The sequence below is a fragment of the Falco peregrinus genome, chromosome 1, assembly GCF_023634155.1.
Source record: "Falco peregrinus isolate bFalPer1 chromosome 1, bFalPer1.pri, whole genome shotgun sequence".
Classification (NCBI taxonomy): Eukaryota; Metazoa; Chordata; class Aves; order Falconiformes; family Falconidae; genus Falco; species Falco peregrinus.
Genome location: NC_073721.1, coordinates 22,289,090 through 22,302,908, shown reverse-complemented (window position 1 = coordinate 22,302,908; position 13,819 = coordinate 22,289,090). Strand labels below are relative to the sequence as shown.

General features: G+C 41.6%; 1 protein-coding gene across 2 annotated transcripts in view; it reads left to right on the top strand.

Annotated features, from left to right (window-relative positions):
- PRKG1 (protein kinase cGMP-dependent 1) overlaps positions 1-13,819 on the top strand; it is a 508,740-nt gene that overhangs the window by 484,065 nt on the left and 10,856 nt on the right. For both annotated transcript variants that reach the window (XM_055790419.1, XM_005235115.4), the window contains exons 11-13: positions 4,808-4,947; positions 9,007-9,096; positions 11,499-11,640. In XM_055790419.1, coding sequence (XP_055646394.1) covers positions 4,808-4,947; positions 9,007-9,096; positions 11,499-11,640 — 372 coding nt within the window. The remainder of the gene's footprint in view (positions 1-4,807; positions 4,948-9,006; positions 9,097-11,498; positions 11,641-13,819) is intronic.

Sequence of the window (13,819 nt, the reverse complement as noted above, 5' to 3'; positions counted from 1 at the left end):
AAGGGACAGAGGGAGAAGGCAGCTGTGGGGCTAGCACAGAAGAAAGCTGCTTTCTTCAACTCCCGTCCACCCCGATAGCATGGGGTTTCCTTGCTTCAGAGGTCTGGGTGGGTGTCACACGTGAAGGACAGGAATAGCTGGGTCTTCATGAGGCTGGCAATTGCTGTGAGTTCATGTGATAGGAGGGAGATAAAAGATGGAGGTATGACTTCTCATGTAGCCCTGTCCAGTTAATATCTGGTGGTTGAAGATGTAGCCACAGCTCCAAATGTGTGGTATCCCATCACCACAGTGCTTGGACCAGAATATTGTGCAAAAATATTTCTGGGTTTATATTTATAGTAGATATTCATATAAACATATATGCAATGTATTTTATATCACTATGCAAATACATACGTATGCAAAATAAAACCAACTGTTTCTTACTCTGTTTTGCTTCTACAGTTGGTTCATTTAGTGATAAACAGCATTTCTGCTGTTATTTTGTCACTGGGGTACAGTTCATTTCCTGGATCAGAGTCCTGCAGAATGACCTAATTATTTAATTTTACCTCTTCTCTCTCTGGCTTCGTACATCACCTCTTTAAGGTGGTGTTTGGAATTTATTTAACTACATTCCCTATTGTATTTTCTTGTGTTTTGGGGGAGAAAATATATTCCTGTTCCACAACTGGAAGGGCTTATATCCTCCTCCAGAGGTTCATTTGTAACAGAGAGGGCAAGATCTCAAGCAGATTCACCAGGAGGGATCTGACCAGGAGAGTATCAGTAGTAACTACAGCTTTACCAGGGTTCACTATTTTGGGGATTATTGCACTAGAAAGGATAGTATGGGTCTGCTCTTGGTGGAGGTTTGCTGTTCAGCCTGCTTTGCGTTTTGCAATTAAGTCCATGCAAGGTGGAGGCAGAATTGCAGCCATGGACCATGTGCCAGAGTGCAATGATGAGACGGACATAAATGGAAAGCTGAAATGTGTGTATGAAGGTGGAGAGAAAAAGGAGTATACTCAGTGCTATAAATTTTATTTCTAATTTTTCCCTGCCACTGGGCCTTTCAGCAGATAGGCAGGTTTAATATTATTGTTGAATCTGGACGTTTTCAGTGACTTTGATGTTTGCTCTTACTGCCAGTGTGCGGAATCTCCAAGAGAGATAATTTTGGAGATTTTTGTGCTGGTGAAAGGGCAGTGACTGAGTGAGGTCAATGTGAGGAGAGGAGTGAAAAAAGGGGACAAAGGACCAGAAATTCTTTTAACTTGCAAAAAGAGATTGAGAGATATGGAAGCTGGTGATTACCCTTTGTCGATCTTCTTAGTGGTTCAGCTACACTCAGAGTGATTGAAACCCAGGACACCAGGAGATCTCCACTGAATCAATTGTCCTGGGGCCTTTGAAATAGTAAGATGTTGCTTCCCATTGAGTGAGAGCTGATCTCATGATTTGTGTAGCAAGGGTGGCTTCATTGCAAACTGCCTTCCATGGAAAACTGCATACTTTTCCCTTTCCTGAAGCATTTGGAAGATTTTTGTGGTGGGTGTCTTTGGGAGGCTAAGCTTCCTGCCTAATGTATCCCCCTTCTTCTGAGCTGCGAGTCAAAATCCTTGTGGCTTCTGTGGCTCTGTGAGTTATTTTTCTCATTATACTTGAAGGACAAAGTGTTCTTCTCAGCAGCCGATTCTCAATGGTGATCCTTCTTTTTATTATTATTATTACATAAAAAGAAGTCCGAGTGACTTGTGGATGGGGTTTTTTTTCTACTTTTGAAATGATATTGAGCTTAATATTAAAAATTACTGTTTGTAAGAATTATAGAAATCACCTGGAGCTCCCCAGATTTACATCATAAAAATAGTCGTCTTCATTACCACATTTGGCAGAAACACCAAAGCATGGAGAGGACTCAGCCATATTGAAGAAGGAGAAGTTGCAGGTTTTATTTTACAGATGGACCACCAGTTGATCCAAAATTTAAGCCTTAGATTTTGTGCCTTTACAGCTTGTTTTGGAGCATCAGCACATTTAATGCAAATTTATACCCCCACACTATCAAAACTCTTGCAAATCCTCTGCCTTATGAAGCACAAGAGTAGTGGGAATGGAAAATGGATCTAAATTCTCCTGTGGCATTAGGTCAAAGTCTTGCATTAGCTGATTGTAGCCACCTGATTGTTCTATATTTAAACATTTGTGGCATTGATAACATTATGAAACACCAAATAAAACTACTGCTTTCTGCTTCCTCTTAGTAATTTCCTTCCTGTACAAGTGCAAGTATGTATAGGAAAGCAGGTTACTTCCCCTCCATTGTGTGCACAGGCATTCCTGAAAAAAAACCAGTAATTAATAAAAGAAATGTCTTATTAATGAAAGAGAAAAATCAGGTAGTCAGAATCCATGGTATTAAAATCATAATACCTGAAGTGGACATGCTGGGAATTATTTGTAGTACCCTTTATTCTGTAATATTGGAATTTATTCATACAGGTCTCCATCAGTTAGTTGTGGGGTTTTTTTAATACTAATGTCTAGTACAGATTAAAATTAGGAAAATAGGAAATTATGTTTCAAGTAGGTTTAGAGTGCTAAATATTATTTTTTTTAAAAGTTCCATGTCCAAATTGACCAAGAAGTGTTCAAGTTTGCTACTGGAGCTACTCTCTTGGTTCCATTGTTCATTATTATTTGTCTGTGAACAACCTAACCTTAAAAAAATACAGGCTGAAAGAAAACGAATCTGACCCATAATATCTAATAGGGATTTGCACAGGCTTTTGTTTGAAATAATTTGTGTTGCAGCTGATTGTGCTTGTCCATCACCAGATGGACAGGTCTGATGGGAAACCAAGCAATCTGGATTACTATCAAAAGCAAGAGGCATAATTTCTCCAGAAGTATATGCTCTAGTCATAATAAACCTTAATGGTTTTTTGTGCAAGTTGTGATAAGTTCTGCTCAGCCCAGATTTTACCTTAGCTTTCATCATGTCTTCATTACCTGCATGTCACCTCACTCCTTTCCCTGCTATCCTGAAACAGCCTGGTTTGATTTAGATGCAATGATATCAAATGATTTATTTGAAACAGTTGAGCTGAAGTTCATATGCCATTTATTCAAAATGAAACAAAAAAACCCCAAAGCCTAACCCCAAACCAAAATGCTTTTATCACTTTCAGTCTGCCATAAAGGCAGAATTTCTTTCTGCTTTGAGCTGTGGTCAAACCACAGAGCGAAGGCAGCACTGTGTAGCACCAGTTCAAAAAATAACTGAGCAGCTCTACTGCATAGATGAGGAAAAATGTTTTTCTTTATTTTATGTGGATTGTTTAGGTCTTTGTACCCTGTTTTCCTGAAGATTAAATGGCAAACAGGCTTCATGCAAAGATAATAGTTATGAGTCTCAGCGTAAAATACAGAATAGTCCCTTTGGAAAAAGAAAAGTTTCATGTGGTCTTGGAAATACTTGCAGCCATAGAGAAAATAAGAAGCCACAAATCTGGAGGCTGAAACCCTGAGTGGTTTTAAAACAGATAAAGGAATGCATGCATATATACATACTGAAGAACTTAGTGATGAAGACTTTGGCCGTAAATGGGTGGACTCTCATTTATTAGGGTTTATTTCTGAGTTACTTGTGGTGGTGGTGGAAATCTCTTTGCCAGCTGACAATTGCCCTTTTGGGTTTGATTTTCTTAAGCTGTATGTGTCTTTGTGGACATCAGAGTAGCAGTTTGATTTTTGACAAAGATGGAATGCTGAGGATACCATCCCTCCTTGATTTTCTGTGCAACTTGAACCTTTACATAAACAAAGCAGATGCAGAGGAAACTGTTCAAGGTTAGGGTGTGCAGCCTGGGAAGAGTGTGGAAGGTGCCATGTCGCATATCAGCCCACATATCTGTTACCAAGAAAATATAAAAATAGGTATTATACTAAATAAATGGAGATTGCATAAGTGTTGTCTTCTAACGTAAAAGACAAGCTATATTTCTGATGGGGCTTGATGACAGTCAAGCTGCTTGTCTGCTAGCGGAAGCCAAATTCCAAAAAGAAAACTAAAATAGAAGTCGCCAAATGGCACCTCTTACTGTAAAGGGCAAAAAGCATTCAACTGGCAATACTATTGTGAGCAGCTGCTGGGGGAATTTAGCAAACTAAGAGGCCTGGTAGGTCAGTGATGAGGTTCCTTTCTTGTTTGGTGGTGACTAAGAGGGGATGTCCAAGGTGGAAAGAATGGCTGCCTTCCAGCTGTCTTTGGGATGGGTACTGGTCCCTCAGAGCAGGCTGGGGATGGCTTAGGGTTCAGAAGTTACCAGGGTTACACCGGCGAGCAAGCAAACAGCTCCCTTTAACCTCATCTCAGGAAATCAGGCTAAAAATAGGTTGCTGAGGCTTAAGGTTAAAAGTAAAGACGTGACCAAGCAGTGCCTTTGAAAAGCCAGCTCTGCTCATCCTCTACAAACATCCAAGGACTGCATTTCCCTGCCAGAGCCAGTGCATTTGTTGCTAGCTATAGAAAAAGGCTTTGTGAAAGTTGTGCGTTAGCTAGCAACATCTGACCTAAGTAATGCTGATAGTTGGGTTTTCCCTAAAACGCATTTTTAGAAATGGCTTTTCCATTTAACAATAGATCAAGCATTTAGAAATACAGTTTATACCAACATGAAGCTGATAACTGAAGAGATGAAAAGAATTATTTGAAGGTAGGGTAGTGGGATAACTGTGTCTCCATGCAGTTGGACTGTCACAACTTGGCAGGGCATTTGCATCCTGCTTCTAACCATTGTGTTTGCCTTCTCTACCCAAGGTCCAGTTGAAAAGTGAAGAATCAAAAACGTTTGCCATGAAAATACTGAAGAAACGTCACATCGTGGACACAAGGCAGCAGGAGCACATCCGCTCGGAGAAGCAGATCATGCAGAGCGCGCACTCAGATTTCATCGTGAGGTACTGTCCCTTTGCCTTGTGCGCTGCCGTGGGGAAGCAAAGCACAGCTGATCTCGGCATTTCATAAAACCACATAGCAGTAATCCATCTGTCACCAGAAACACCCTTTAGCCATAGCTTCCCTGCAAGGAACTGTGGGTGAATGGACTAAGGTCTTTCCCAGGTAAACGTGAGATTACTCTGCCCATGGGGGACAACCACCCAAGCCTAAACTTAACTCAGGTCTTAACTGGTTTGCCTTGGCCCTGTGCTGTGCTCACATGGCTTTGTGGCTTCTGGAGCAGGCACACCCCCGGCCTGCAGCCTTGGCAGAGCTTGATGAGGCTGGCAGGTGATGCTCCCAGGAGATGTATGCACCATTACTTGGCATTGTCCCTGCTCAAGGTTAATTTTCCTTGTTCTTCTGAGTTTCTGAGTTTTCCTTCCCACAAAGGGAAGCTGGAAGGCAGGGTTTAATCTTTTGAGATCATGCGCTGCCATGTGAATAGAGAGTTGTATCCAGTGCTTCTCTTTAGGGTATATTACATACATTCAGTTCAGCATCCCTTGACTCATCATGGACAAATGCACTAAAGCCATATCCCTCCCCCAGACCTAAGCAGATGCTGTTCTTCAGTGAATAAAATCAGGTGCCAGGCATTTTCTTTTAACCCTAATAGGCAAAGTTCTCTGACTCTTCAGGGATTGTGAGTATCTGTTCAGCAGGAAACAGAGGTGGTTCCTTGTATGTTTTAGGTCAGGGTAAGATCAGTGGGTTGTGAAGATCTCTGGCAGGGAAATGCATTTCACTGAGCTGGAGGTATCTAAAAGGGCAGCCTCTGATCTAAGCCAAGGGCGCTTCATCCCACCCTCAAAGAGATGCCTGAAGTACTTGCCTTTTGCCAAAGGAGATCAACCCTGCTCCCAAAAATTGCTCCAGAGAGACATACTAACCCAGGGGTGAAACCAAACCCCTGTGATAAATACAAAGGCAAGTGCATGGCTGGGATGGACACCCATCAGTCACTAAGAGGGTGTTTCCTTCCTGGGTTGATCCCTGGGATTCCCCCAGAGCCCACGGCTTCGCCTCTGATTCATGGGTGACAACTGCAGCTCAACATCCTATCCAACTGCTGTTTCCTTCACGCCACAATATTCAATTCACAAACATGTCCCCGTTACCTAGGCTAGAGCCAAATGCACCTTGCGGGCTATTTCAGCCTATAGATTCATTTTCTGAAGCCTGAGTTGTCTTGGAATGGGGTTGTAAAGAGAGGTGAAGTGCAGGGCCAGCCAAGCAGAGGCTTGGCATTTTGACACCATTTCCAGAAATACCCCCTCTTAAGTAAAAAGCCCGAGCCTGCAAACATTTCCTAATGGAGCCCCTGATATTCATAGCTAATAAAATAAATACTTCTTCATTCCCACTTTTTATTCTTCAGCAGGCAAGTGAGAAAAAGATGTGTTTGCCATAGCTCTTTTCCTTCCGTATCATGCAATAATTCCCATCCTTCACAGTAACCAGCCTCTCAACTATTTTTATACCCTGTGAGAATCCTACACTGGTAAGGGACTTTATAAGTCATAAAGTCCAACCTTTCACTGTTGCATGTCCCACAGCTAAAAAAATACCTGGTTTACCAAACTCTGTGTCTGCTTTTCCCCCTCACTTCTACTGCACATGCACAAGGATTTGAAGTTGTCTTATAGTTTCTATCCAAAAATTATTCATATACCCTTTCCTAGGCCAGGTGAGATAACACTTTTCTGGGTGCTAGGGTAGAAAAATTACCACTTTGGTAGATTAATTGTGTTTTGAAGTGTTGGGTGAAAAGTGGGTTTAAAATGATCTTGGAATTAGAACACAATCTCTGGGATGTGAGAACTGGCAAGACAAAATTCCCAAAGAACTCGATTATTTTCTTAATCCATCATGAAAATGTTTGTTAAAAATCTTTGAAGAATAGTTCAGTCTGGTTATTAAAATGCATTAAACCAGGCAAAAGAAGCAGAAGACGCCAAGTACCACTAAATAAAATTTACTCATAGCTAAACTAAAAATCTCACAGAACAAAATGCTCAGGGTTTGGTAGAGCAAGTGTTGAGCAGTGGATGTCTGCACTGGATGTCCAAATATTTAGATGATTAAGAAAATAAATAAAAAATGAATTTAAATATTATGACATCTCAAACATAAGACTGATCTACTGAAATAGTGCGGTTTCATCATGTGTAAATTGTTACAGTTAATAAACAATGTTTGATTTTTTTGCATGTTTTAGGCCAGATTTGATGCCCATAAAATTTTCTGGAAAGCAATTTTTCAGCAGTACTACCTTAACTAGAGAAAGTACTTCCTTATTTCAGTAGCATTTTAATTACTGAGCAATTAAAAATATTTAATTATTCATATTTTGGTTTCTTGAATATGTTAAGTTTTATGTAAACCTTAATGTAAATGAAATGTTTATTAAGATAGATTTTGTCTAACTTGCAAGAAATGGGGTATATTTTTTGTTAAACCTAGAGATTTTAACCATATGAAATGGTCAGCAAGTTTGTTCCAACTTTTTTGAAGAAACATGTTATAACTGGTGTTTTAAATGTCAGCATAGGTAATACTAGAATAAGGAAAGATCTGAAACACTGGTTTATTTTTTTTTTCCTTTGCATTTTGTTGTGGCTGCAAATAGTACCTTTTAGGTATAGAATACTTCCCAGGTAGATAAGCTCTGAGCATATTCAGTACCCAAACTCCTGCTTACATCACATCTGAGCTACTGGAATCTTTTTCTGTTAAACATTCCAAAAAATAGAGTGGGTTAGTGCTGCTAAACTGTATGCTGGATGCTACACAAACACAGACAGGAGACAAATGTTGTCTAGCATCATGATGTGAAAGGAGTATCGAAGCCAAGCTGTAGCTGCCAGGATGTTTTGCCACGTACCTTAAGTTAATATTTAACTGAATGCCTTTGAAAGGAGCCAACTCCTGTTGTGTTTTCCCCCTGGTCCATCACACAGCTCTGTAAAAGATATTAATAACTGGATTTATCACTGGCTGGGAAGAGCTAGGATCTGCAAAATGACCTATTTTAATTTATATTGTGTTGCATCAGCCCTTTAATTTTTAACTCTTGGAAACTCTCATGAATGCAGCAATTACCCCATAACAGAATATCCTTCAGCATCCCTTTCTGCTGCAGAGCTCAGAATTTTAAAATTTATTTCTAAACAGTGCAGCTGCAAAGAAACCTTTCCAGCATCTACATGCAGTGGGCTCATTCCTGCAGGCAACCTGCACTGATATAACCACATATGTAGCAAGAAATACAGAAGTACTTCAACAATAAAATTAAGTAAAACAGCTAATACTGAATATCCTATTTTTATTTCCATAGTTTTATAGTTGCATTTATTTAATATGTCATATAAAACACAGAGCATGGATTTTACCACACAATTTAGATATCATTTGAGAAGAAGGACAAGTTCATAAAGCCTGGCCTGTCTATCCCTTTAGGCAATTCTTCTACATTCAGTCCCTGGGAGGAAGAGGAAGAGCACTTTCAGACAACTACATGTCAGTGGATTCTCTTTAAACTCTACCAAATCAGTGAGTTTAAGTTCTGAAATGAATCACAAATCAGGCAGTACTCCTTTGAAATAATTCAAACGGAAGGAAGACTGCCAATCAGCAGCTGGACTCTAGTGAGAATAAGATGATATGGATGTTATAAAAAATGGTAGGAGAAGTCTTTTTCAAGCACATCTGAAATGCCGAATGTCAGGTTATGCCGTTAGAAATGGCAGATTTTATATATAGCACGTAGAGGAGCGATGACCTCTTCTTCTGGGGTCCACGATATGCTTCACCACCCATCCTTTTCTGCAGAAATATTTCCCACCCAAGAAGAGACATTGAAGTGATCTCCTTAAATGTAGCACTAGCTCTGAAAGATACCCTTAGTCTTGTGGTGTGTCCTGGGATGAAGTGCACAGTCTGTGAGAAGTGGGAACGCTTGGTGCCTTCGCTTGTATGGTGGATGTATTTATGATTTTCTTGTTTAACAATGACAGGCTCTACAGGACGTTCAAGGACAGCAAGTACCTGTACATGCTGATGGAAGCCTGTCTAGGTGGAGAGCTCTGGACAATTCTCAGGGACAGGTGAGTTGTAAGAAACTCTTGTCCTACAAAGTAAAATATTTTCTAATATGCCTCTGTATAATCAAAGGTCTTTATCCTTCGTGGAAAAAATCTGGATCTTACATGCTACATTTGATTTAAGAATGCAGACACATGAGGAGCTGTTTTTATTCCTATGCAGTTGACTAAAACCAAAGTGAATCCCATTATACCTGAGAATAAGGACTGATTCAGGTTGTATCTAACATGTACAAGGATTTATGTAAATGGAGACTTATTCAGAGCTACTTTGTCATGGCCTCTGAAAAAATATAGAAGGTAAAAGTGGCAGTCATGTGATGAATTGCATCTATGACAAGACTTTGACTGCCCTTCCCCTGTGTCTTCATCTCTAAGGGGTATCCCTAAATAGCCAGCAGCATATTTTAATTGTAATCACCTAGAACAGGGGTCCTCAAACTACGGCCCACAGGCCAGACACAGCCCCCCAGGGTCCTCAATCCGGCCCTCGGTATTTACAGAACCCCCCTGCCGGGGGTTGGTGGGGAAACCAAGCAGCCGCAGATGGCTGCCTGCCACTTCATCCGCGCGCCGGCCCCCTGTTTAAAAAGTTTGAGGACCCCTGACCTAGAACAACAACCTTTTGCAACCATAGAAAGTATAGCTCTGTCCTTGGTGTCCCCAGTACCATTTCTCACATTTGTGAGCCTGCCTGGAGGCACAGGCACCTGATAGGGAAATGTGAGACTCTCTTAAGGGTAAAAAAATACTTTGGGCACCCTGTATGATAGCAGAGAATGGCAGCCACGCATTGCAGGAGGTGCAATATCAAGGCCAGTTTCACTGTGTTCCTGAAAGACACGCTCCAGAAGTAGGGTCCTTCTAGTGTGGCACCTTTAGACATTGCTGTCGTGGCCAGTTTAGTCTGGACCAAGGCCCTAAGGCAGCAGTGGCATTACTGAGAGTTCACAGTTGCGAATGAAATCTATGGGAAAGTGCATTTTCAAGGTAAAAGATGCAGATTTCTTCAAAGTCATCTGAAAAATCAATTTCCCATCCCAGAGAAAGACCTATTTTTTTCATTTCAGTGTTTGCTCTGCTGTGAATAGCAACATCCACCTGTTTCGTGGAGGCACTCTGATAAATAATATCTATTAATATTTCTTAATATTTATGACACAGTCAGGTATGATAGCAATGAGGAGGAGGAAATCAATAGTTCTGCATGGACTTTTAGACTAGATAACATGTATTATATGAGGGCCACTCATCAAAGTGGGAAACAGGATAATGCATCAAATACACACCCTGCAAGAAGGACTATGCTGTTGGGACACAGAAGTGCCATGGAAAATATAATTAGGAAAGCATGTAATTACATACCGCACCGTAATGCACAAGCAAATGCGGCCGTGGTATTTCCTGCCTTGGGAGGGTTTGACCTTACAGTGTTTGGGTTTGGTTGTGGGCGGGTAGGTGGCAGGTGGGTTGCACAGGTGTATGTGGGATGTGCACATAATACACCCACAAGGCAGGAGAAGATGGGGTAAATTATGTGTAACTATGTAATAGGCTCATTATTGGAACATAAATTTAATTAGGTTTGGAAAGTGAAAGAAATGTATTGGAAAGATTGATCGGAAAGCAAAGATTAGATTCTTTTTTAATTACTAAGAACAAATTTTCTGCAATTCTTCCTTTTCCTAGGACATGCCTTCTTGGGACCATTAAAGTAAGAACCATTGCAAAGTTAGCAGTGCCAGGTTGTATTTTTCATAGTCTTTGTCAGAGCCTGATAATTTTATTTTTAATTCCCTGAGCTTTAAATTGTGGTTCTGCTGCCACCTAGCTTAGACGCGCTTCAGAGCACAGGCAGCTCCCACAGCCAGCTCTCAGCAGGGAGGGGCATATGGTTGGTTTTGGAAAACTGGTTGCAAACTGGTGCTGAAACAAGGATCCAAAAGTGCAGGTTACGCTGAATTTGCAAATAACACTTCAGCTTCCAGAAACTGTAATTTTTCTGCCTTTTGTCTCCATTACGAACATTAGTACAGGAGTTTTGATCTCCACATCTCAAAATAGCCTTAGCACCCACAAATCAAAGATTGTAATTAAAAAAAATCACCTTTTGCTTACAAGATAATGATTTCTAAGTTTTAATTCTATGAGATGAAATTATAAAATAAAACCTAAAATGTTTTAGATATTAATGTTTGATATTAAGGTGGATTGAAGACAAAGATGCTAACTCCAAAAACGGATATGCAATTACATTTATATATAAAGGCGACTTTAGCAACAGGCACTTTCCAGGTATTAGCATGATTCTACTGAACTGTATAGATATTTTAACAGCAGAGTGAAGTCAGGTAAGGGAAGAGATCTAACCACTTTATCCTTTTTCCCTCTCCTGTTTTACACAGAGGTTCATTTGAAGATTCAACGACCAGGTTTTACACAGCATGTGTGGTCGAAGCTTTTGCCTATTTGCATTCCAAAGGGATCATTTATAGGGACCTCAAGCCAGAAAACCTCATTCTGGATCATCGAGGTTATGCCAAACTGGTGAGTGTCTGCAACATCTGGTTTGCCAAAAAAAGACACTGCTACTACCAGAAAACTGATATTAGGGATAGAGGAGAACACACAATTAGCCATAGAGGCTCAGAAGCAAAGTCCACACAGCCCAGGGCCCTGTCTCTGATGGTGGCCATCAGTAGATGCTGAGATGAGATCGACACAAGGGTGTTGTCATCCACTACTGCGATGTTTTCCCAACCTCCAACAGACTGAGGCTCAGAGTACAGTTGAGCTGGAAAACATTAATTCTGGCTTGAAATTCAGATCTGTGGTCCTGAAGTGGAAATGTTTAGAAAAGACCATTGGGAGAAATCCACCCAGCTGTTTTGGAGCTACTGAAAGACTAAAAGATAACTTAAAAATAGTTGTCTTTAAATATTGGTGGGAGATGGGGAGGACTTGCATCTGTAGGCTTTAGAGACAACTGGTGAAACAAAGTTTGCACACTGCTATTCCTGAGTTGGGTCTTTTCTGTAAGCAATGATGTCATTCATAATGGAAATATTAATCGTGATCCTGTCATGTCAAGAAATTATTATCAATTGCTCTGGTCTGTGTTGGCGAACTGTGGCGGATACAGCTTCTTGGTTTAGGAAGGCCACTTACGTTTTAGCACCGATAACACAGTGCCTGGTCTGTGCAAGCTGCTCTGGGACAACAACTGCATAAGGCTCTGCCTGAAACTGTTCCTCCCAGAAGGTCGTGCTTCTTCTCAGTGCTGTCCCCTGCAAGATCTACCTCCTCAAACCAGGACAGCAGTGTGTGTAAGACCTCCACCCTCCAAATTAGGGAGTTTCTGATAGGTTTCACTGTATTGCATTATTCACTCAAATTACTTTTTTGCCTCAAAAATCAACACAGAGCTGCCCTGCATGTAAGGTATACCCCAAATAGCCAGGTGAGAGGGGGAGAAGAAAAGAAAGACTTCCCATGGTGGGAGGTGCTGGAGGATGTGGGTAATTGAGAAGCCATCAGTTAGAGACAGGGCAATGCACTCCTAAAAAGAGCTTCATCCAAGAGGAGCTGATTCCCTTCCTGAGAGTCGCAGAGGGCCAAGGGCTCTGCCTCTTGGTTTGGGGACTCTCCCCTGCCTTTGGGAAGGAAAACTCAGGAGCAATGTCAGCAGCCAGGAGCAGTAAGTCAGACCATCACCATCATGGACCTTCATGACCCAGTGGCAGCCACCATGTGTCACTGTGACACTAACCCTAATGAACGATATCAGGGTTTATCCTCTACAGCATTTTGCTAAGGACTGGGAGTCCAGCAAGATGTCAGATGATAGAGGACAATTTGGTGCTGGAGTGCCCTTCTCCCCAGCCCAGGAAGATCTGGATCTGGGTCTCTGCTGACCCCATCACCAGCCCCCAGCTCCTTAGACATTTTGATCTCCTGAACACATCCATGATAGCACAAGAAGTGTCTGAGGTCCCTTGTGGGACTGTGACCTTGTAGGTCATTTTGCTCCTGACCAGTGCAAAGTGTAGGAGCATCTCACAGCCAACAAGGGACAGCAGAGTGTGCTACAGGCCACAGTGCCAGGCCAGCACAGTGCCAAGGCAGGGGAGGGCAGGAGGGGTAGAGCTGGAAATACTGTAAGCCTATTAACCAGAGCTCTGCCTGGGCCCCAAAGGTGGCTTCGGTTCCCAGTATAATCTGATTTCCCACTATGGCTGGTGCCACAGGGGCACTGCTATAGGGGCATGCTGAGGTTTGTGAGCCCACCAACACGTTCCGACAACTTTAAGAAAACTGGGAGGACAGTTGTACTGCCTTGCTCTTTATACTGGGAGAGAAATAACTTTTCACTAGATGCCAGAATGGTCCATATTTAACCTAAATAGTTGCTTGCTCAGGTTGAGGCTAGGAGTTTAAAAAATAAAACAAAAAAACCCCCAAAAATAAATTAACCTGAGTTGTGAATGATATGAAGTTACATCTCCCAAGAAACCCTCGGTGCTGGCATTTGTTCTTCCCTGACACGAATCTTCCTTTTAAATTACGAAGGATAAATCGATGGAAAGGTCACTGTGGTTGCCTGGTCCTGGAATGACCCACGATGCTCTAGCTAGGAGAATATTCCCATGAGGAAACCTTTCTGCTTTGCTTCACTTCAAGAGGAGTGGAGCACATGGCTGACATTCCCTCTCGTGCTCTGCCCTGA